The following is a 22,986-nucleotide window of genomic DNA, read 5'->3' as shown; positions in this document are numbered from 1 at the left end:
TTGGACAAAAAAAAAATTGGCAATTACGACCTCACAAATTAAAAGTTTTAAAGTCTAACATCAATAAAATCAAAGACGTTTTTTGGATTCATCATTTTACATTACAGTTATCGCACCATGAATGTTAAATCAAATCATCTGGCACAAACATCTGGGGTGCTAGTATGTGTCAGTATACAAATCTTTTATAGTACTGAAGTGGATTTGGTGCTGGACTGTAATGAGAGCATAATATTAGCCTAACTTGTGCATTAGAGGGATAAATGTGGTTTGACCGTTGGCCTCCTGCACACGTTAGCAGATAACAGTAACACTACGTAGAGATTAAAAAAGCAGACTAAAGAGAAACGCGTTTTAATGAGGTGATTATAATTTTTGTTTCAAATGAACTGAAAATTATGCACAGCCCTCGTTTCCACAAGATGATTTAACTGTGTCTCTGCCTTCCTAACGAACAGCTGATAACAGATCTAATGTATGTGTACGGTTTGGTATGTTGAAGGTCACCTGTAAATAGTCTCAGGTTATAATCCTTGTCCACAAATATAACAACTTTTATATCATGAACTGCTTGCAAATTCTTGTTCAAACACTCACTCCATATACACGTTGTTATACAAATACTGTACTGCAGTTTTGTTTTATTACAGATGGTTTAGGATAACAAATGCTTTACTGTACATCATTTTGTCCTCATCTTATTCGTTCCTCTTGCTCGAGATGAACTTGATGAACCACAAAAACAAAAATACTCATCCTCACACCTTGTAGCAGCATCAGACTACAGTATCACACTGCTTACGTTCAGCCACGGTACTGCTATGCACTCAGAGGTCCTTTGGCAGAGCTAACAGCCCAAAACATAACCAATGTAGTAATACACATGAGTCGGAGGAACTGAAATATAGAGCAAAATGTCACAGGCGTAAGACAGCTTGTTAAACTTAGAGCTGGAATGAAAAGAAGACAACACAACTAGCACAAAACACGCTGGCAAACTGCAGCTGGCAAGCTCCCTTCTGGGTTGTTGACTGAGAATATTAAATACTGAGGACAGAATACTCGAGGTGTGATCACTTTCTCAACACTGTCAAAGCATGTCCTCTTTGTTTTTATAATTCAGGAGCATGAAGCGGGTTGTAAATACTTCTTGAGCAGCAAAGACGTCCAAAAATATTTCCTGATATCACTTATTGACGGTATGACACAGCAGAAGTATACGTTCAGGAACCATCAAAGTGTTTCATCCTGTTTTGTATGCAAATATAAACTGTGTGTGTATTTAGAAGTACATGTCCTGGAAGAGGTTTTGTCCCATTTCAATGTAAGCCTCCTTCTCCTGTGCAGACATCTGTTCCACCAGCTCCGGCCTCTGGCTGACCTCTCGGTACGAGCACGGCCGTCCTCCCACCATCACCATCGGCTCATCCCCAACCTCCTCAAACTCATCGTCGTCGTCTTCCTCGTCCTCGACTGCCCGATGCTGAGCAGCGGCGGCAGGCGGAGGATTTGACGGAGAGTCTTCATCTGATTCGCTGGTGTCGCTGTCGGAGTCGCTGGCATTAGCCGTGGTGGAAGTGAGGCCTCTGGTGGCAGCGCTCGCGCCACTCGCACCTCCGCTCGCAACGGCTCTCTTCTCGTGGATGAGCAGGGCGCGCATCACTTCCTCATTTTCGTCTGACTGGCCGATTCCAAGACCAGCTGCTCCATCCTGGGCTCCGGGTCCAACATCTCCATCTGTGGAAACAAAATCAAAAATATGAAGAATGTGTACTAATTAAATAATTTCTTCTTGAGGCCGTTTTAAACATTTTAAAAACGTTTTTAAATTGTGCTTTCAACCTGTTGGTTCTCCCTCATGGGGTCATCAAGCATTGCTTTATTTAAGGTCAGAATCTAAACAGAAACTTTATTTAAACCCCATCAACTGGTGTACATCGTCTGTTTCCAGGCCCCAGCATCATTCCAGACAGATGCAGACACACCTATGAGACAGGATGTTTGGAAGGCATAATTCATGCAATTTCTACAGGACTGGATTTTATTAATGAGCAATCCTTGCTCAGTCATGCGCTTATCAAACCACTGATTATTTCAATTAAGCAATTATGGTTCAATGGGAGTCTGGCCAGGCCTGATTGCTGCATGCCCTTGAGTGGGGAAACAATGTCAGAATAAGATCCGCTCTGACAGAGGGAGATAACCTGGGTTGACCTGTAACAGTCTGTATTGACTACAAAGAGATGGTGACAGAAGAGCAGTCAAAGGTGTGGGTCAGGATTGTGCTCGACTGTTTTCTGGAAAACCAAGTGCGTTGGGCAAGCTTTACCACGAACAGTTAATTGTGTTGTTAATGTCACGTTAATGTCACTGAAATCAACACAAATGTGGTACTTCTTTGGGTTCAACAATACCAGTGTCTCTTTAAGAACAAGTCATTGTTATAGTAAGGACAACATTAGATTTTTTGGGAGAAATAAACATATAACATTAGTGTGAAAGCGACATATTGACCGGCTGTTTTCCCAGAAAACTTCACTTACGGTTCTTGAGGGCGTCCACGTCGTTGTAAGCACCCTGCACGGTGCTCTGGGTCAACCACACAGGCCTCTCCTTGGGTGCCTTGCCCTCGTTGGCCGCCTTCAGCTGTTCTTCGTGCTCCTCCATGCTGATGACCACATTCTGAGTGTACAGGTCAGCGTAGGAGGAGCCTTTGTTGGACCAAGCTTCACGGTGTGGGCCGCCAGCGTTTGCTCCGGCTGCTGCAGCACGTTCGCGGCTGGAGGACGGATTCAGAAAATGCACTTTAAACAATGACCTTCAACAGTTGGATTGGTACATGTGTAAACACGGAAAAATTGAGAGTGTGTAATGAAGTCAAGCTAATTCCACTGTGGTACAAACAGAGCCAAAATCGCTGCGGATATGCTTGCTGTTAACGGTGTTGAAATCCCATAACTGTTATTGTGCTTTCACTTTATGTCTTTTTAGGCGGATTATTTCACACTATCACAGTTATTTCATAATAACTGCCATTGAACTCACAATACCCAAGAAAATTCAGATGGATTAGCTGGAGTTTGGCTGTTTTTGCACTTTCTTCATCATTAATTAATTTAGCTTCTACTTTCTGTGGTTTAAGCAACTGAATAACCAAAATGTTAGTTAAGCAAAATGGATGTTTTTCATTTACAGTTGACAACTGGGGTAAAATAAAAAATATATATATCATCCCTGCAGCAATCCAGAGTCAGAAACTGACCTCTGTTTGAGGGCGGGGATCTCAGAGGGCTCAGGCTCCAGCAAGTCATGGGACAAGTTCACATCTTCGGTCTCACGTAGCAGCGCATAGATGGGTTCGATCTGCTCGTTGAAGCGTGCCACCAGTGTCCTGGCATCGGGACAGACGGACTCATCCTCTTCTACCTCCGTCTGACAGAAGGTGCAGCGAAATGAACCTGTGGGTTAAGCACAATCAAGTAAGATGGAGAACTTTGCAAAAGACACTTGCAGGTGTGAGAATAGTGGTATTCCCCAATGCTTGTGCTTGTTTTTCTATTCAGGTTGCCAACAAAGACCCAAGACATAAATGTACATCCCTTATATATTTATTATTCCTAACAGTGTATATACATTTTCAGAAGAACTGTATATCATATACAGTATGAAAATGCATATTATGGAACTACAAAGTGTGCCCAAGTAAACCCTCTTTACCATTAAGTGCGATTTGGGACTTTTATGTAGACTACGCACATCCAACGACTGACACTGTGAATATGTCCCATTCTCAATTTTACATCCAACTAAGAATCTTACTTGTACCCAATCCAACAACGGCGATGTAGGTCATTTATAGACTAACATTAGGAATATACTTTAAGATAAAAGTGTAAAGACTGTCAAATCCCTGTACATTTACAAGATGTCAGTAGGTGACACATCCCCAACAACACATGACAAGCTTTGATTAATCAAGCCTCATTTTGGAAGTAGCAAGTTCTGAAGTTTCTATTTTCAGAAGGAGAGTGACTGACAGGTCTGTGACGTGCAGCATACGCTAAGTGTCTGGTAGCAAGATGACAAAAAGTAGCCGACAGATTAATGACCTTGCACGTTTCAGTTATTCCTAGAATCCCAGCCAGACAAAACAATGACACGGACTTAACTTTATTTAGTTTACATTTGTCATATGCGGGGGCATGAAAACACATGTTTGTGCTTTTTGGAGTAACTGCACCTTCTTGTTGACGTCATATTTCATTTGGTGTACTTGCCCTGTTCAGTATTATCTCATGTTTCCTTTTGTGAAATAAAACTGAATGGATGTTGAGATGCAAGCGAGGAAAACTGCAGACCCTCAGGCTAGACCACGGGACCTAGTTTGCACTGCACTTGCTTCCTTGCAGTAAGAAAAGGGCATGTAAGGCCATCTGCTTCTCTGGCTGAATTCAGTTTCAATAATGGGAACTGTTCCAGCATTACACAGACCCCATGTCTGCCTTGTGTCTGTGTGTGCAAGAGAGAGGGAGAAAAAAAAGGAATGAGTGTGTGTGTGTGTGTGTGTGTGGAGAGGCCAAGAAGGAGAGAGCGTCAGAAGGAGATGTGAAGTCGTTCGTATGTTGCTATTGTACATGTGTGATGGAATGAAACCCATTATCGCTGCAAGGCCCTTTCCATTATTTGGAGATAAAGCAACTTGCTGGAAACAATAATAATAATAATAATAATAATAATAATAATAATAATAATAATAATAATAATGATGATAATAATGATAATAATAATACTAGTAATAATGATAATAATGATAATAATAATAGAAATAATACAAACATATTCTGATACATTGATATATATATATATATATATATATATATATTTAAAGCAAATTCAAAGCATTCGGATACCAGAGAGATTGTTTATAATACCAGTGAACGACATAGATCGGGTGGTGGTGTTGGGAGGGAGTCATGCTATGCGGGGTCGAGGCAAAGAACATGCTCACACTGCTGCTCTATATCGCAAACTTAAGTTGGGTCGCCCCTTAGATATTTGCATTCCCACAAGTTTAAAAGATCCTTCGAGAGAGCGCCAACTGTCACAGATGGTTTAAGTCATGTTTTGTGCACAAATAAAAAAAAAAAAAGCCGAAAGCTGGGTGGAACTACATGTCAGGTAGAATGAGGAAAAACATGCAAATCCTGCAAAAAGAGGAGCTTAAAGTCACATAGCAAAGTGTGAATATTCCTGAGCTGGAGGGTTTCCGGCTCTACTTTGTGGGTCAGAATTAGCTGGAAGACCAGTAATGTCGTTTCCCATCTCAGTGTGGTAAAACTGAGTGTTGCTGGCCCTGAAGAAGCAACCAGTCCATCAGACTACCACTATGTGAGCTCCAGGTATTCCTTTTGTCAGCCCCTGTCAGGGTGCAGGATTACTGCCTCCGCAGCAACATTTGATAACAGTTGACATATGTTGAAACAAGAGACAAGTGCAGGGGATTTGGCAAGATGATTATAGATGCATCAAGGGGGGAAGATGCCGATGTTTTCAAAATGGTTCCTGGAAGCTGTAACTTACACTGGCTATGAAATGTTTTTATCCATTATGGAGGTATTGTGCATTTTCTTTCCTTACATTAGATTTATGTGGAATTAAGGGCTTTTAATGTAAAATAGGGATATGCCCATTTTCCTTTTTTCATTTCGAATATCAAGTAAGACTTACGCATATCTTTCTTCTACTTTAAACCAGCATTTGTGCGCAATATGCAGCTTTTCTTCACAGTCTAAACGTTGATCTAATTTTCTGCAGTGATGGGTCTCCTCAGTGTACTGTAATGGCATTTTTAGGATTTTCTGCATTACACAGCTGGGACACAGTGCCAAATAGCTACATTCTATCAGGTTTTATACTCTGTATTTCACACTAAAACAGAACAAATCTTTACATTTATCAAAAGACAAGGCTTTTAGCAGACCGGTTGTAATACACTATATTTTCAAAGATGTTGTATACAGGGTTCAGTGTATTCAATAAAGTTTTTAATATCATGTTTCTCTGCATGTTAAGCGGTGATTTAGTCAGTTGACATTAGCTTGGTATAAAGACAGAAAAAGAAGAAAGAAAGAAAAGATAAAGGATTTCAATCAGCTCCTGCTGGTCAGTCTGCCAGGATCATACCGGAAAAAATATGTGATGAGCCCAACTGCAAAATACACTACAGACATACATTCAATCCAGTCAAATTGACTATTTACAAAAATGATTCACCCAATGAAAAGGAAAGAGATCTAAATTTAAAATCCTGTCTCTGCTGCCCTCCAGTGGTTTAACTTTTCATTCATGCAGCAGTCAAGTACTTCAGGATCAAATGATGTGGCTATTGGGTGTAATCAGTGACTGTGGGCCAGATCAGAGGTAAAACAGACTTGAAACCTTTAAGCAGAAAATAGCAAAACACTGCCTGGTGCCAAGGTAATATTTAAATAATGAAATAATGAATTTTTAGAGGTTTATTGGTAAGGGAATAGAGATCTTTTTTTTCAAGGCTTGTGTGGCACATCCTCCTTGCATTACTGACATGTAATCAACCTTCAGGTGGCAGACGATGTGTGAATGGTGACTTCTTTTTAAAAGTACTCCAGAATAAATGCAGTTTATGAATGAAAACAGTTCAGATAAAAGGCTCTCCTAAAGGTCAGGATTATACCAAGTAAACTACAGTATTATTCTGCAGTAGATGACTGACAGAAAATTACATTTATGCCATAGTCTTATACCCAGAACCCATAAAATTATCAATATATTTCAGCATTTATTAATCCGGAAATCTGTTTTTTCAATTAAGAGAAAACTGGATACATATAGATGCTGTTTGGAGGATTACATCTTCCTTAAATATTGCTGTATTGGTTTTCGTATCGACAGTAGTTTACTATTATTCATTTCTTCAGGCCTTTAAAACTACATTTTAAACCACATTTTTTATGTCAACATGTATGCTGCATATAACCATCTACTCAATTTGTGAATGATTAAAACTTAAGCATTTGGTGACTAAATGTAATGTTCATTGTCAGCTTACCCTGATGCAATGGTTATTCAGCCTTACCTTCCCTATAAATGTGCATATCCCCACCAACAGTTGACAGATATTGACATGACATTTCAACGCTCTTTAACTTTACATTTCAGACAACTGCACAACAGAACTGCGATCATTTGACTGCATCAGCACAGCGTCAAAACCACCAACTGAGATCATTTTTAGATCTTTACCTGTCATGGGGTCAAACAGCTGGTTGGCTTCTAGGTCAGTGAAGGTGGAGAAGCAGCAGGGGCACCTGAATGAGGCACGGTTGGTGGAGTCTCGCTCATCTGTCTCAATGCGCCGGCGCATGTGATCCAATTTATACTTGACCACATTGACCAGTACCCTAAAAAAAGTTGTTGTTATTGACATGAGAGGAGAAATCTCTTTTACTGTGGACAACAGAAAAATGAAGTTTTGCTGTAAAGTGAAGACCACCTGGTAGCTATTCCCTTATATGTAATTTATTGTTAGACTCTAGTGTTGTAGTACTTAAATCAAAACTCTACCTGGAACTGAGGGGAAGTCATTGTGTGTGACTGTGTCCAACCCACCTGTAGTTGATAAAGTAGTAGTTGTGCCGCGTTGTCTTGCCATCAGGAGCCGTCTCCACTCTCATGCGGCACTTGACAAACTTGTCTGCCTTCAGGGTGTTGAGTACTGAGCGCAGCTGTTTGCGGTCAAACTTCAGCAGCTCCAGCATATCCTCCTCACGCACACATGGGTTGCGGATCAGCACATCGAGGGCCAAGGCATGTTCCACTCCATAGAAACCCCTTACGACCTGCTTGGCTAGCCGCTTGAGTGAAGCAGGGACCTCGGTCAGAAGCTCTGGTTCTATCATCTTCACCTATATAGAGAGATGAGACCTCTTGTGTAAAGATCTGAGACAGCAGGCAGGGACCTCAGACACACCATGATACATAAATCAGTAGGTAGGCAAATCAATCAAACAAAGCTTGTAAGGCAGATCAGGTTAAATTCAGAGGTAGCATGAAAACAAGGGATCTAGTCAGTACCTGATCTTACTTTATGCTTTCCTTTAAGAGTTTCTTTAAAGCGTATATATCTCTGCCTTTAAATTTATATCAACAGGTCCTGGTGTTTTGTGCTATACACTCAGGGTTGCCAGATTTGACTACACTGTCAGACTGGCTGTTGGATAGTAGCAACACAACTTAGCTTACCATTAGCTAACCTCAACAAAAGTAGACAAAGGAGATTGATGTAGCATGTTGGCTGTGTCGACTGGTGAGGATATTATAATTGATAAATAACATACAAACTGCTTTACAGGTTACTCGTTAGGTTTACGTATAGTTTCCCAATGTTACCCAACGCTAACTAAGCAAGCATGAAGTTAGCTAGCTAGTTTGTAGAAAACCGTTAGCCACTTAATGCCAACATTACCTGACACTCTTTATCGTTCTCTTCCGCTAAAGTCACCGCTTCCTTAAGCCATGTCAGATTACGCTGTCTTTGCCTTTAATAAAGACATCTATAATTCGCCTGAAACATTTGATCTTCTCAGTCCTTAAACTGTTGGGTTAGCTTAGCATGCTTCCTGACTTATGCTGAAAAGACAACCCCGGAAACAAAACCAAAAACTGCAACAAAGGTTTTCTTCACTTCCAATGGCCGGGCTATGAAAGCTGCTCTCACCAACCAATAAAAACCAAGGAATGTTGATTGATGTAGATGTCGACGAATGGCTTCGCTTCCTCGCTGTCGCTTTGTAACCAATCAGCTTCGACCAATAGATACGCAGGCGGGGTTTTCACTATTTTCTTCCGGGTCGCCGCTGTCACTAAAAAAATGGCTTCTCTTGACAGGGTAAAAGTATTAGTTTTAGGAGATTCTGGTAAGTTACCATTTTTCTCAATTCAGACTTTTATTTATATGTGTATGCTTATTTGTAAAGGCACATGTTTATTCTCGGCAAATGTCCTCCGTGTTTCAACCCTTTTAATCTTCAATTTAGGGACTTCAGACTCATGACAAAGTCTGTTGTTGTGGGCCAATACACTTAGCTGCATACCTGACGCAACATAATGGTCGTGTCTGCTGTTGAATTTGGGTTAAGGGCCGGCAAGTAATTCTTGATTTAAACGCATTATTTTTTCACTGTGGTCGCTGCTGACCCAGGTACTGCATTTGCGTGCAAGGAGACTGTTAAGTTTAAGACGAATCGACACCAAACGTTGACATTTTAAAGAAACATATGTGCCGAATAAAAAAGTGACGCCCAAACGCCCGGAAGAGATATTTACTGATGCTGTATATGGTATATGTTTTGATGGAACCGAAGGGTATTTTAAACTGACTCGTTTTTTCAATGAAGGTTTGTTGTCATATAAAAGTGATCCACGTCTTCACTGCTTGTAACCGATTCATAGAGCTAGTCCCATATAAATACTGAAAGGGACTGAAGCCAAAATGTGTGTCCTTTTAATTCATATTGATCAACATCAGATCTTTCAGTCGTCCACCCACTTATCTCTTGTTTTTTGCAGGGGTGGGTAAGTCCTCCTTGGTCCATCTGCTATGTCAGAATCAGGTGTTAGGAAATCCATCTTGGACTGTTGGTTGCTCTGTGGACGTCCGGGTAAGCAGATCAAACCCTTCAATGAGATCAGCTTCAGATACCTTATATAAACACTTCTTATTGCTTTTTTTTAGGAGCTAAATACTGAAATATTGTACGATTCAGTGGAGTAAAAATATGTATTCAGATCTTTTACTAAGATAAATGTAAAAATAGCAATTTCACAGTGTCAGAATACTAGTAATATAAAAGTAATGCATTCATAACTTTTCTCTAGCTAAAGTACAAAGGTGATTGCATCAAAATATACTTCCCAAAAGAAAAGGTATTCTTGATGCAGAAGGACCCATTTCATAATAATCTATATGAAATATCTAGATTATAATTGTTGATGCATAAACATGTACATTTTAACGCATTATTTACTTCTGAGTGGTTTGTGTATTTCTCCCTGAGGATCAATACAATTGTAACATATAACATGATATCATAATTTTTTTTTTGGCGTGTTAGATAAAGAGAACAACACTTGCTTGATATGGATTTTTAGGATTAAAATAATTGAATCGTTATTCACCCACAGGTCCAAGACTACAAGGAGGGAACCCCGGACGAGAAAACCTACTACATTGAACTCTGGGATGTCGGAGGATCGATTGGCAGTGCCAGCAGTGTTAAAAGCACCAGAGCTGTCTTCTACAATTCAGTTAATGGTGAAGTTGATTCTATGTTATTATATAAACGAACATGAACAATGATTGCAAGTATTGACTTCTTTTTTTTTTTTTTCTTTCTCCAGGAATTATGTTGGTTCACGATTTGACAAATAAGAAATCCTCTCAGAATCTCTACCGCTGGTCACTAGAAGCTTTAAACAAGGATTCTTCTCCAACAGGAGTTATAGTCTCAAATGGGTATGTAGACGTGGGTATTGGTAGATATTTATATATTTATTCAGTGTTTACGCTCAAATTTATCTGCATTGACACATTTGTGTAAATATCTTAATTTGTGACTGAATATATTGGATTCTGATATCCTTTTCTCTCTGCAGGGACTACGATAGAGAGCAGTTTGCTGAGAACCCGGTGCCTTTGCTGCTGATTGGCACAAAGTTTGACCAGATCCCAGAGAACAAACGCAGTGAGGTTCTCACTCGGACGGCCTTCCTGTCTGAAGACTTCAACGCAGAGGAGATCAATCTCGTGAGCCAACATTTATTTATTCCTACTTGCTCTGACCTCAAGCCACTTTCAGCAATTAAATCTGCATCATCGCTGGCGTCATTAAGATGTTTTGGTCCAGCCTAACAGAGCTCTATGTTACAGAAGTGTTCCATAAAAACATTGTTCAACTATAATAAGACAAATAAGGCTGCAAGTGCTCGAGGGGTATTTGACATCTGGTGCATGAAAGAGAGAGAACGGTGTCGGAAAATAATGATGTGAAAGACGAAAGTGAAGAGTGACTATTTTTATCTCGGTTGCTAAATTTCTGAGCAATATGAGAATGTTGAGGGAGACTTTTACTTCATTCTCACTAAACCAAGCAACCCTGTAGATCCTCCAGTAACTTATCCAAACATAAAACCGACCTGATGAAATGTTACAAATGCTTCAAAGATATAGTGATGAATGGAAAACAGGATAATCATGGATTAGTGAAATGGGAAGTAAACGTCAATATTAAATGTGTATGTAGGAGACTGGCAAATATGGTATTACCTCTTATCCCACCCATTTAGTGTAGAAAAAGAGCTCTCTAATTCTCTGAAATAGAAATATACATATTTTTAAATCGATTGAATAGAGCCACGGCAGCCTTATGTGCTATAAACTGTTTTTTTTTTAATAGGAAAAACCTATTCGGGAGAAACAAATAGATTTCTAGTCACACTGTAGTCACTGTGTGTATGGTATGAAAATGTCTGCCTTTGCTATCTAGTGGTAATATTAAAGAAGACATCATGGGAGACAGATTTCTTATTTTTGTCATTTTTTCTACAAAAACCCCCCAAATGTGATCAGAACAATCTGAAAAGAAGCTCTAATCACACTCACCATATAATGAGTCAAGTTTCCCCCTGAGACAGAAGAACTGACATCTCTCTGAGGTTTGTGGCTGAAGTGCTATTGTGTTTTCCCAGGACTGCACCAACCCCAGATACCTCGCTGCAGGCACCTCAAATGCAGTGAAACTTAGCAGGTTCTTTGACAAGGTGAGAAACCCAGAGTTCTGTCACGTCACCAACAGTTTATTTTCTGTTTCTTTCGAGATTGTTTTGACCAAGAGGGAGATTTATACACGTAGACTCTCTCAGGTGGGAATTTAATGAGGGGAGCGTAAACCATCACGTTTACCACGTGGACAAATGTATTCAGCCTTCTCGAATCTGTGAGATGTTTGCTGACATTAACGTTTATTATTTAATGTACGACCGTTTAGTATATATGCAGTGTGGAAATCATAGTGTTATGTAGAGGAAACAATGCTTTGTTGGCAAATTGAGTTTCAGTGTGAATATGATAGTATATGACAGTCCAAAATGGCAACTTGGACTTTAACAGGGAGGCTTATTTTGATTTTGATTTTTTGATAAATGTAAGACAATTCTTAACCTGTTAACTAGTCTTTTTTTTAGTACAAAGTTCCCTCTTTCAATTTACACATGTGTGTTTTTGTATTTAAGAAGACTTTAACCTCACAATCTCAACCTCTCCCCTAACAACAGGTAATAGAGAAAAGATATTTCACAAGAGATCCAAGTCAGGTGAGCCGGTTTTGCATTTCTAGTCTTTATTTCAGTCGTACAACAACAAACAACATCAGCAAAGACAACATCATAATTATTTTTGATAAAAAGAGTTTTTAAAGGTCAACTGTTTAAAATAGCACATTTCTTTGACCTTCTCTGCAGATGACGGGCTTCACAGACAGAAAACGCTTCAACTTCAAAAGTTTGCACTATGACTGACAGCAGTGGTCTGTGGTTTGAGTGTAATGCTTTTGGGGCTTGTACACTACGAGTAAACCATCACACTCACTATCAGACTTTCTATACCTGCTCCACCGCTCCTCTGCCTACTGCTTTTCATTTCTTTTTTTTTTTCACTGCCATTTCTTCTTAAATCAAAGCCGTTATTTCACCTGTAATTATATGAAGACTTGAACTTGTACTGCAAAACACTGAATTGTAGCATTATACGGGCGAATATGTACATAGCTGCACAGGAATTTTAGAAATGAAGAGCTTTAGCGAGATAATGTGGAAAGAAATGTTGTAAATTTAAAGTATTGAATTCCCCCGATACAATCATTTGTGCTTTCCTGTCCACGTGCAGAACATTCACAAAATCCAGCTTAATGAATTATTTTTCAAAACTAAGACCATTAATTCTCTCTAAATATTTGCTTTACTAATCCATGTTAAGTAAGTAAGTGCAGAAAGGGAAGTATTCTTGGCCTCTGAACGAGTGGCTCATGCAACATTCCTATTTTCCTTCAGCACTTTCTTAATCCAGGGGATAAAGGCATTGACTTTAGTGAAGACATGGGGCCACTCGGGATTGTTACAATCATTTTTATCGGTGAAAGCTGTTATACCCTGAGGCTTGGTGTTGCAGATGAGTGGTCCGCCGGAATCACCCTACAAAATAGGCAACATAAAGATTCAGATCAGCTGTTTTTTCATGAATAAAGGAAAACCGTTTTCTCCATATTTAAAGCACTATTGATGTATTTTGTTGTTTATAATAGTACGTGTACTTGATTCAGGTTTACCTGGCATATCCCTCCTGCCTCTCTGGTGAAAGTGGTGCAAATCATGCTATCGTCATCAAAGACTGTTTGCCATTTCTTTTCGCACTTAGAGTTTAATTGCAACTTCTCCGTGTTCTCCTTCAGCACATCCGAGGCGGGCTTGTCCTGTCCAGTTCTGCCCCATCCTGCCACGGTACATTTAATGTTGGCTGGGATTTTCCCTTTTTTCTTCGGTAGTCCGATAGTTTTCACAAACTTATTGAGGGTGGCTTTCTTTTCTAACTGTAAAAGAGAGCAGAGAAGGAGTGGAAATCACAGTAGTTTGCTTCTTTTGTTTTCAACAATGTATCTGTCGGATAATTCAATGTGTGTTTATTTCCTCTTAAAGGAACATTGAGGTTTTAGCTGAAGCACGTTGACCCCACATCCTCACCAGCTCCTCTGCAAATGTGTTAAATCACTTTGTGCAGCTTTAACTCTACAAAAGACACACGAGAAACTGAAACCGAGATAATAACATCAACTACATTATACAAACTACTTTACTCAGAAATGTATTTAACACTTTATAGTTTAGATTAACTTCTACACAGTTTTATTTACCTTCAGTAACATGATGTCATAATCATAGTTTCCATTAAATTTTGGATGTTTAATGTACTTTGCCACTTTGATCCGTTGTTGACTTTTCTCTTTCTTGATTATGTTATGTGCTCCAAGAACCACTGTCATTGTTACTGGCCTGAAAAAAAAGGGAACGAATGGAACAATGAGCAATGTAAAATGTACATGTCATGTACATGTACATGTATCATGTACATGTACCTTTCAGTTATTCTTAGCATTTAACATTTGGAAGGGACTGAAAACATTAATGATCTAATTTAAGTCTAATATAGCAACACTGACTTTGAATTACAAATGAAAAAAAATCTCTTTTTCCTAAACTAAAATATGCTGTATGAATGATACAACATTAAACTATTAAAAGCATGTAGGGAATATTATGCAAATTAAAAATAATCAGTGATGGGAATACAATAATTATCTTACTAAACAGTGACTTAATAAGTGTTGCCCATTAGGATTTTTAACTGATTGTGACCAAAAAAATAAATAAATAAATAATTCTTCTTGAACTCACTGGTTGGAATCTTCGCAGTGTGCAGCAGTCAGGACAAAGTCCTCCCGAATAAGAATCCCTCCACATGAGTGTTGTCCATCATACTGGAGTGATGCCATGTAGGGTCTGGAATGAGGCTTTGAGACTTTACCATTCACGATGCCACTCTCAGAAGCCCCTTACATGATGAGAGAAGGTACATTAAAACGCCGATCACAAAATGCAAAATCCTAAACAGTCAAATTAATATTAATATACTTTATTCCCAACCATTCTGTAGCCATACAAAAGGTTTAAAACTCAGTTATAGTTTATTGTCATTTCCATCTTACCAGTAGGGGAGAGCAGCTGAAGGAGGAGTATTATGCGGTACGCGTGGATCATGGTCGTCAGGTACAAGTCAATGCTCGACAGTCTGGCTTGCAGCGCTTCATCCCGACCACCTTTTGTAGTCAGCCTTCCACCTCGCACAACGGAAACTTCGTGGTATGGTGTCAAAATCATTCTTGCAAACATGACGTAAGATCACACCTCGCAGCATGAGCGAGACTCTCCTATAAAACCATACAAAACTGTCAACTTGTCACTTGAGTTGATGGCACATGCAATCACCAATAATGTTATTGTGAAGCACTCCTTTTAATCATACACTGTCCTGTTCCTGTGTGCCTCTACATGTGGGAATTTAGTTTCATGTTATAGCTAAAATCAACTATTTTTGATCAGAAATATATGACATTTTTTTATGTTTTGGATTCATGTTATGTCTTCTTTTGCAATCTATTTTTTTTTTGTCAAGTATCAAAAAGGTCCATATTTACTTTGGATAATCAAAAATATATCTTTTTGTTGTCATAGGCTACATTTACTCAAAACAGAGAGCTCAGGTTAAAGGAAAATGAAACAGTGTGAAAAGGCCACATTAACCACAATGTGAGCAAAGGTGTTAAAATTGTTTTTTCCTTTTTAAAATTACTCTACGTGGATTTCCAATAGACAGACTAACAAATGCAGCAGAGAGTTCAAGTACAGTTTTAAAATTTAGCATTAAGAGAGGGTGGAATTAAGCACAATCGTTCTGCTGCCCTAAACTTAAACCTGACAAGCTTAGCTAACTGTAGAGACGTTGTGGATTCCTGGACCTTGGTGTGATACCTGGGGGTAGATTAGAATCTGTTTTAGACATTCATATGAGTTCTTAACATTTAATTTTTTGAACCTCAAGTGAGCTTTTTACTGCAGAAAATGCCAGTGGGAGGATCGTGATATACTTGGCTTCACACTCAGGAAATGAGGAAGAATGATGTCTGATTAAACATTCAGAAAAGTGATTTTTATGAATTCTCATGACTTGAGTTTGACATTACAAGGGAGCTCTCGGCCTTGTATGCCATATGCCCACTGTGTCTACTGACCACTAGATAGAGCTACAGGGATTTTGTGGCCAAAACACACATATGACAGAAAATGAGCAGCCCAGCTCACACAGCCTACATACTTCAGATCTGGTTAAAGTTTATCGTGATCCTATAAATTAAGATTTAAACTCCCTATTGTCTGTGCAGTTATCTCTGTTACCAGGCAGTTCAACGGCAGGTCACAAAAAACAGTCCAACTGACTTTTTTAATATGAAGTTGAGGACATTAACTATTGTTATTGCTTACCACTGAGTCTTAACTCACATTTTAAAACTTCTTATAGCTCATAAGTAGAAGAGATAGGCACAAATACATTGGAAAGTAACATGTTACTTCTTAAATGCTTGTTGGAATTTTTTATTTTTCTTTAAATTACAAGCAATTTGTTATTTGAAAAATAAAAAATAATTAATTCTATAAAAACTGCTATTATTATATGTAAGACGTTCAGTAGGCTCAGTTTAGATCTGATGTTAACCTTCCTACACACATTGGGTTAACATTGACCCAGTGCTAAGTCAAAGCACAAACAATACAGGGTGCAAATGTATTGTTTGTAAATATTTGCTTTACTTATCCATGTTAAGTAAGTAAGTGAAGAAAGGGAAGTGTTCTTGGCCTCTGAACGAATGGCTCATGCAACATTCCTATTTCCCTTCAGCACTTCCTTAATCCAGGGGATAAAGGCATTGACTTTAGTGAAGACATGGGGGTACTTGGGATTGTTACAATCATCTCCAGCGGTGAAAGCTGTTATACCCTGAGGCATGCTGTTGCAGATGAGTGGTCCGCCGGAATCACCCTATGAAATGGACAACGTAAAGATTGAGATGAGCTGTTTTTCGTGAATAAAGGAAAACTGTTTTCTCCATGTTTAAAGCACTATGGATGTATTTTGTTGTTTATAATAGTACATGGACTTGATTCAGGTTTACCTGACATATCCCTCCCGCCTTTCTGGTGAATTTGGTGCAAATCATGCTATCGTCATCAAAGTATTGTTGCCATATGTATTTGCACTCAGAGTTGAATTGCAACTTCTCCGTGTTCTCCTTCAGCACATCCGAGGCGGGCTTGTCCTGTCCAGTTCTGCCCCATCCTGCCACGGTACATTTAATGTTGGCTGGGATTTTCCCTTTTTTCTTCGGTAGTCCGATAGTTTTCACAAACTTATTGAGCGTGGCGTTCTTTTTTAACTGTAAAAGAGAGCAGAGAAGGACAGGAAATCACAGTAGTTTGCTTCTTTTGTTGTTTCAACAATGTATCTGCCAGATGATTCAATGTGTGTTTATTTCCTCTTAAAGGAACATTGAGGTTTTAGATTTATTTATACACAGTTTTATTTACCTTCAGTAACATGATGTCATAGTCATATTTTCCATTGTATTTTGGATGTTTAATGTACTTTGTCACGTTGATCCGTTGTTGACTTTTCTCTTTCTTGCTTATGTTATGTGCTCCAAGAACCACTGTCATTGTATCTGACCTGAAAAACAAGGGAACAAATGGAACAATGAGCAATGTAAAAACATGCACCTGTCAATTATTCTTAGCACTTAACATCTTTGGTATAGGGAATGAAAACATTGTTTATCTAATATAAGGCTTGTAGCTACACTGACTTTGAAATACAAATGAAAATATCTCTTTTCCCTAAACTATGATATGATGTATGAATTATATAACATTAAAACTATTAAAGGCATGTCGGGAATATTATGCAAATGACAAATAACCAGCAATGGGAATACAATAATTATCCAGAGATGGACAGAGTACTCGACCCCAGTACTTGAGTAAGAGTACAAATACTACTGGTCAAAATTTACTCCGTTACAAGTAAAAGTAGCTCAGTCGACATGTTACTCGAGTAAGAGCAAAAAAGTACTTGCTTTTAAAGGTACTTAAGTATCCAAAAGTACATGCTTTTAAATTTACTTTAAGTAAAAGTAAGAGTAAGAGTAAATTTCTTATTTTTCACATCAATGAATTACTATAATTTTTTCTAAATTAATTTAAGGACCTTTTAACTCTTTGAAACCACCTGCACTGATGTGCTTGCTTTTAGAACCACAATGTTATATAAAGCCTGCAGAAACACCTATAAAAACAAATAAAATGAATGAGATCACAGGAGGACAGCAGATGTTGCAGATGCAGATGTTAACAACTGTAACCAAATGAACCTGCACCGTCCAACTAACTCTCTATCATTTAGCTAAGTTGGGAACTGGAACCCCCTCAAAGACCAATGTTGTCCCCAGACCACTGGCTGAGAATCACTGCTCAGGGATGTGATTGGACAAAGATAAAAAAGCAGGAAATTATATGACCAGTAGCGGGGGGGTCTATAACAAGTACCCCCTGACATGTAAATGTGACATATTGGTTCATTTAATTTAACTTAAAATTTGGACAACTGACTGCATAATATATGAATCAGAAACAGAAATGCTTTACAGCAGCTCCCATTCAAAGTCAAGAATATGCAGAAACATAGTTGTAATAAAAATGCTTATAATAATAATAATAATAATAATAATAATAAACTATATATATGCTGCATATTTATAATAGAAGTCTACTGCAACTGTACTTTTTTTTACCATTAAATGTTATTTTATACATCATATTTATCATATTTTATAATGTTCTGTCATGGAGTATATCACTTCACTGCTAACAGAAAAGAAAGCAGCTCACTGCCAGTTGCAGATTCTTATCGTGATCTGCAGTCTTTGTTAATTTTTTGTCATGATTGTTATTATTAGTACTTAGATTATCAAAAATCACAGTTACATGTCAGAATGTGGTTATTATAGACAGATTCAATATTTAACTGTCATGTGTCATCACAGTAACAGTGTTACATACATTAGCAGCTGTAAACACATAATAAAACACATCATGTGGTCCCCTTTAAACGCTGGGTGGAGGTGTATATTTTCGTAAATAACCACCGGTTCCAAATTAATGCCGAGTCTTATTTATAAAATAATAAAAAAAAAAACATCAAGAAAGAAGACGTGACCACTGACACTGTACGATTTTTTCTTCGCCTTTTTTACGTATCGTGCTGCTGTCTGTCAGTCATCACACTGATGATCGCAATGGCTCCGGTGCAGCAAACTTTCTGTCTTAAAATATGCAGAGGAAAACTCGGGAGAAGCAGCTGCTAGATGTTTCTCTGTCGACCCCGAGAGGGAGAGATTGGCGAAAAAATAAAACGGAGCTTCAGCGTCTGTCCGAGGAGGACGGCAACAGGGTCAGGCTGCCTGCTGGAGGGAGGAAGAAGACCAGCGAGGAGCCTGAGATAAACATGCGGGGATGAGTTATCAGCAAATGAGCATGGCAGGAGAGAGTGTCCCGCAAAATGATCAGGGCGACGGAGAAACAAATGTACGCCACCGTGAGTGACAGCAGAGATGCTGGTGGGCTGAATCGTTTCCTCCGCAGCAACAACTTCACTTGCAGAAGACAACTATTGCCCAGAAGGATGCCAGAGAACTCACCGAGAAGCTGGAGAAGTTTGTGACATTTTCATCCCGGATTTTTGTGAGGAGGGAATTAAACGCCTGTCCCAAATAAACACCTGGTCTGTTAAAACCTATTGGTTTTGGGGATGATCATCCTCATGATGATCCCCCATGAACATCATCCCCCCAAAAAAGCGGATTTGCATGATTTACGAGGGTCGCATTTTCATGTCGAAAAATCCGGAAAAATCACATGCCTGCTGCTTTACAAAAAACTACATCTGATGCAGCCATTGTCGCGGTTTTGTGTTGACAAACGCAGTCGAGAGCGTGGCTACTTTGGTGGTATCCTTATGGGGAGGGATGACGTATTTCTACTTTTACGTAGATTCAGAGACGTTTTAGAAAAAAAAAAGAGCAGACCTGAAAGTAACCAGTACTTTTCAGCCTTCTTAGAAATTAACTCGAGTAAAAGTAAAAATATTTGTCTTGGAAATGTATTCAAGTAAGAGTAATAAGTACCAAAGAAATCTAATACTCAAGTAAAGTACAAATCCTCTGGATATGTACTTAAGTACAGTACTCAAGTAAATTTACTCCGTTACTGTCCACCACTGTAATTATCTTACTAAATACTGGCAAAATAAGTGGTGCCCATTTGGATTTTAACTGATTGTGACAAAAAAAGGTCTTCTCTAACTTACTGTTTGCAGTGTGCAGCAGTCAGGACAAAGTCCTCCCGAATAAGAATCCCTCCACATGAGTGTTGTCCATCATACTGGAGTGATGCCATGTAGGGTCTGGAATGAGGCTTTGAGACTTTACCATTCACGATGCCACTCTCAGAACCCCCTTACATGATGAGAGAAGGTACATTAAAACGCTGATCACAAAATGCAAAATCCTAAACAGTCAAATTAACATAAAGATACTTTATTCCAAACTATTCTGTAGCCATAAAAAAAGGTTTAAAACTCAGTTACAGTTTATTGTCATTTCAATCTTACCAGTAGGGGAGAGCAGCTGAAGGAGGAGTATTATGCAGTACGCGTGGATCATGGTCGTCAGGTACAAGTCAATGCTCGACAGTCTGGCTGGCAGCGCTTCCCCCCAACCACCTTTTGTAGTCAGCCTTCCACCTCGCACAACGGAAACTTCGTGGGCTGGTGTCAAAATCGTTCTTGCAAACCTTACATAAGATCACACCTCGCAGCATGAGCGAGACTCTCCTATAAAACCATACAAAACTGTCAACTTGTCACTTGAGTTGATGGCACATGCAATCACCAATAATGTTATTGTGAAGCACTCCTGTTAATCATACACTGTCCTGTTCCTGTGTGCCTCTACATGTGGGAATTTAGTTTCATGTTATAGCTAAAATCAACTATTTTTGATCAGAAATATATGAAATTTTTTTATGTTTTGGATTCATGTTATGTCTTCTTTTGCAATCTATTTTTTTTGTCAAGTATCAAAAAGGTCCATATTTACTTTGGATAATCAAAAATATATCTTTTTGTCGTCATAGGCTACATTTACTCTAAACAGAGAGCTCAGGTTAAAGGAAAATGAAACTTGAGTTGGGGTACATGCAATCACCAATAATATAAATGTGTAGCACTCCACTGACTCATACACTGTCTGTTCCTGTGTGCCTCTACATTTAGGAATTGAGTTTCATGTTACTGCTAAAAATCTACTAGTTTTGATTAGATATCTATGTAAAGTTTTAAAGTTTACATTTACTCTAAACAGAGAGCTCAGGTTAAAGGAAAATGAAACGATGTGAAAAGGCCACATTAACCACAATGTGAGCAAAGGTGTTGACATTGACCTACGCACACGTACACCGCTCATAGTGTTTCTTCCTGTTAAGAATTACTCTATGTGGAATTCCAAAAGACAGACTAACAAATGCAGCAGAGAGTTCGAGTACAGTTTTAAAATTTAGCATTAAGAGAGGGTGGAAACAAGCACAATCGTTCTGCTGTCCTAAACTTAAACCTGACAAACTTAGCTAACCGTAGAGACGTTGTGGATTTCGAGGACGTTGGTGTGATACCTGGGGGCAGATAAGAACCTGTTTCAGACATTCATAAGAGTTCTTAATGTTTAATTTTTTAAACCTTAAGTGACCTTATTTCTGCAGAAAATGCCAGTGGGAGGATCATGCTATACTTGGCTACACACTCAGGAAATGAGGAAGAATGATGTCTGATTAAACATTCAGAAAAGTATGACTTATGACTTGTTTATCTGAAGTTTATCGTGATGGCTGTGATACCTTATATGAAGATTTAAACTCCCAGTTGTCTGTGTAGTCATCTCTGATACCAGTCAGGACAATGGCAAATGAGTAAAAAACACCCAAGTGAAGGGATGTTGGCAGTTTCATAAAATATCCCATTAGTGCTGGGTCGAGTTAACTCAGTATTGTGTCTGTGCTGTATTGACCCAGCTCTGGGATAATTAACCCAATGCTTTTAAGTGTGCTGGAAACAGTGAGCTCTGTTAATTTCCCCACATCATAGATGTGACCCGGCCAGTCAGGATATATCTGAGGTTCAAACTGAGGAGTGCGTGCTGAACAGTCATTCTTGCAGAGCTCCCCCCACGACCACCTTTTGTGGTCAGCCCTCCACCTCGCACAACGGAAACTTTGTGGGCAGGTGTGCTAGAAACATCGAGCTCTGTTAATTTCCCCACAACATAGATTTGGACAGACCAATCAGAATATCTTTGAGGTTCAGCTTGAGGAGTGCATGCTGGGTAGTTTCTGTCAGTGAAAGTAACCACTGACTGGCTGTACTGAATGAACAGCAAATTGAAATTCATCTGGGGGAACTGAACAGTTTGGCCACTGTGACGCACAAGTTCTTTTCAGACGACAATAAGACATTTAGCGGATGCCTTTTTCTAGTTTGTGTGACACTTTGTGGACTGTGTATTTTTAGGTAATCTAAATTGTGGTTTTAATTGTTCAATATAAACGTGACCTGGAAACAAGTGTGGTCTCTTTAGACAGGGTTGATGCCAATCCTCACCTTTTTCTTTACCTGGGCATCTCACGTTTTTCGCAGCTAAAGCACTCCCACAAGTCCTTTTGAAGAGGTGGAGCTGAAGCAGGCTTTGATGTGTGAAAAAATGATATGTAATGTTGTTGCAGGATCGTTATGAAATATTGCACTCTCTCAGCTGCAGCAGAAAGGCATTTTGTGGGGCCATCTTGACGGGGCAGATGGTCATATGAAATTACCCTAATGTCATTTGAGGCTGCTGGACACGACATTTTCCAGAAACATGAACGGCTCAGGTGGATCTGCAGCTGAACCGTTGATGAGATAAGGCCAGAAGGATCTTCGGCAGTCAGTTATTTTGAGTAAATGAGTTGGAATTCATCTTTTGATGTCAAGCACGTGTGACAGAATCGTTAAATGTTGCTTATTGGGATTTTGAAAAGGAAACATTTAAGTGATAGTCTGATCGAAACAGGTGAGAAATCGAGGCTTAGCACTTCTTAATCCTACCATCATTTCATCATTGCACTACAAATTGTTTGCAGAAGTTT

General features: G+C 39.0%; 4 protein-coding genes across 4 annotated transcripts; 1 reads left to right on the top strand and 3 right to left on the bottom strand.

Annotated features, from left to right (window-relative positions):
• Window positions 1-605: 605 nt before the first annotated feature.
• Window positions 606-8,727, bottom strand: gtf2e1 (general transcription factor IIE, polypeptide 1, alpha). The gene is made up of 6 exons (XM_030428480.1): window positions 8,504-8,727; window positions 7,648-7,943; window positions 7,282-7,439; window positions 3,263-3,458; window positions 2,544-2,779; window positions 606-1,737 (listed from the first exon to the last, which is right to left on the bottom strand). The coding sequence occupies exons 2-6, from the start codon at window positions 7,935-7,937 to the stop codon at window positions 1,283-1,285; spliced, it is 1,335 nt and encodes a 444-aa protein (XP_030284340.1). The 5' UTR covers window positions 7,938-7,943; window positions 8,504-8,727; the 3' UTR covers window positions 606-1,282.
• A 142-nt stretch (window positions 8,728-8,869) lies between these two features.
• Window positions 8,870-13,365, top strand: rabl3 (RAB, member of RAS oncogene family-like 3). Its single transcript, XM_030428482.1, has 8 exons — window positions 8,870-8,954; window positions 9,607-9,698; window positions 10,222-10,351; window positions 10,438-10,552; window positions 10,693-10,843; window positions 11,785-11,856; window positions 12,370-12,408; window positions 12,556-13,365. Exons 1-8 carry the CDS (start codon window positions 8,909-8,911, stop codon window positions 12,610-12,612), a joined length of 702 nt encoding a protein of 233 aa, XP_030284342.1. The 5' UTR covers window positions 8,870-8,908; the 3' UTR covers window positions 12,613-13,365.
• LOC115588104 (granzyme B-like) lies at window positions 12,405-15,055 on the bottom strand. The gene is made up of 5 exons (XM_030428481.1): window positions 14,853-15,055; window positions 14,542-14,698; window positions 14,001-14,139; window positions 13,419-13,679; window positions 12,405-13,284 (listed from the first exon to the last, which is right to left on the bottom strand). Exons 1-5 carry the CDS (start codon window positions 15,034-15,036, stop codon window positions 13,117-13,119), a joined length of 909 nt encoding a protein of 302 aa, XP_030284341.1. The 5' UTR covers window positions 15,037-15,055; the 3' UTR covers window positions 12,405-13,116.
• Window positions 15,056-16,268: 1,213 nt separating this feature from the next.
• Window positions 16,269-20,522, bottom strand: LOC115588106 (mast cell protease 4-like). The gene is made up of 5 exons (XM_030428483.1): window positions 20,423-20,522; window positions 20,120-20,267; window positions 17,287-17,425; window positions 16,875-17,135; window positions 16,269-16,741 (listed from the first exon to the last, which is right to left on the bottom strand). Exons 1-5 carry the CDS (start codon window positions 20,472-20,474, stop codon window positions 16,574-16,576), a joined length of 768 nt encoding a protein of 255 aa, XP_030284343.1. The 5' UTR covers window positions 20,475-20,522; the 3' UTR covers window positions 16,269-16,573.
• Window positions 20,523-22,986: the final 2,464 nt, after the last annotated feature.

The sequence above is a fragment of the Sparus aurata genome, chromosome 9 (assembly GCF_900880675.1).
Source record: "Sparus aurata chromosome 9, fSpaAur1.1, whole genome shotgun sequence".
In the NCBI taxonomy this organism is placed as follows: Eukaryota; Metazoa; Chordata; class Actinopteri; order Spariformes; family Sparidae; genus Sparus; species Sparus aurata.
The sequence above is the reverse complement of the archived record's forward strand: the minus strand, read 5'-3'. Positions and strand labels throughout refer to the sequence as shown.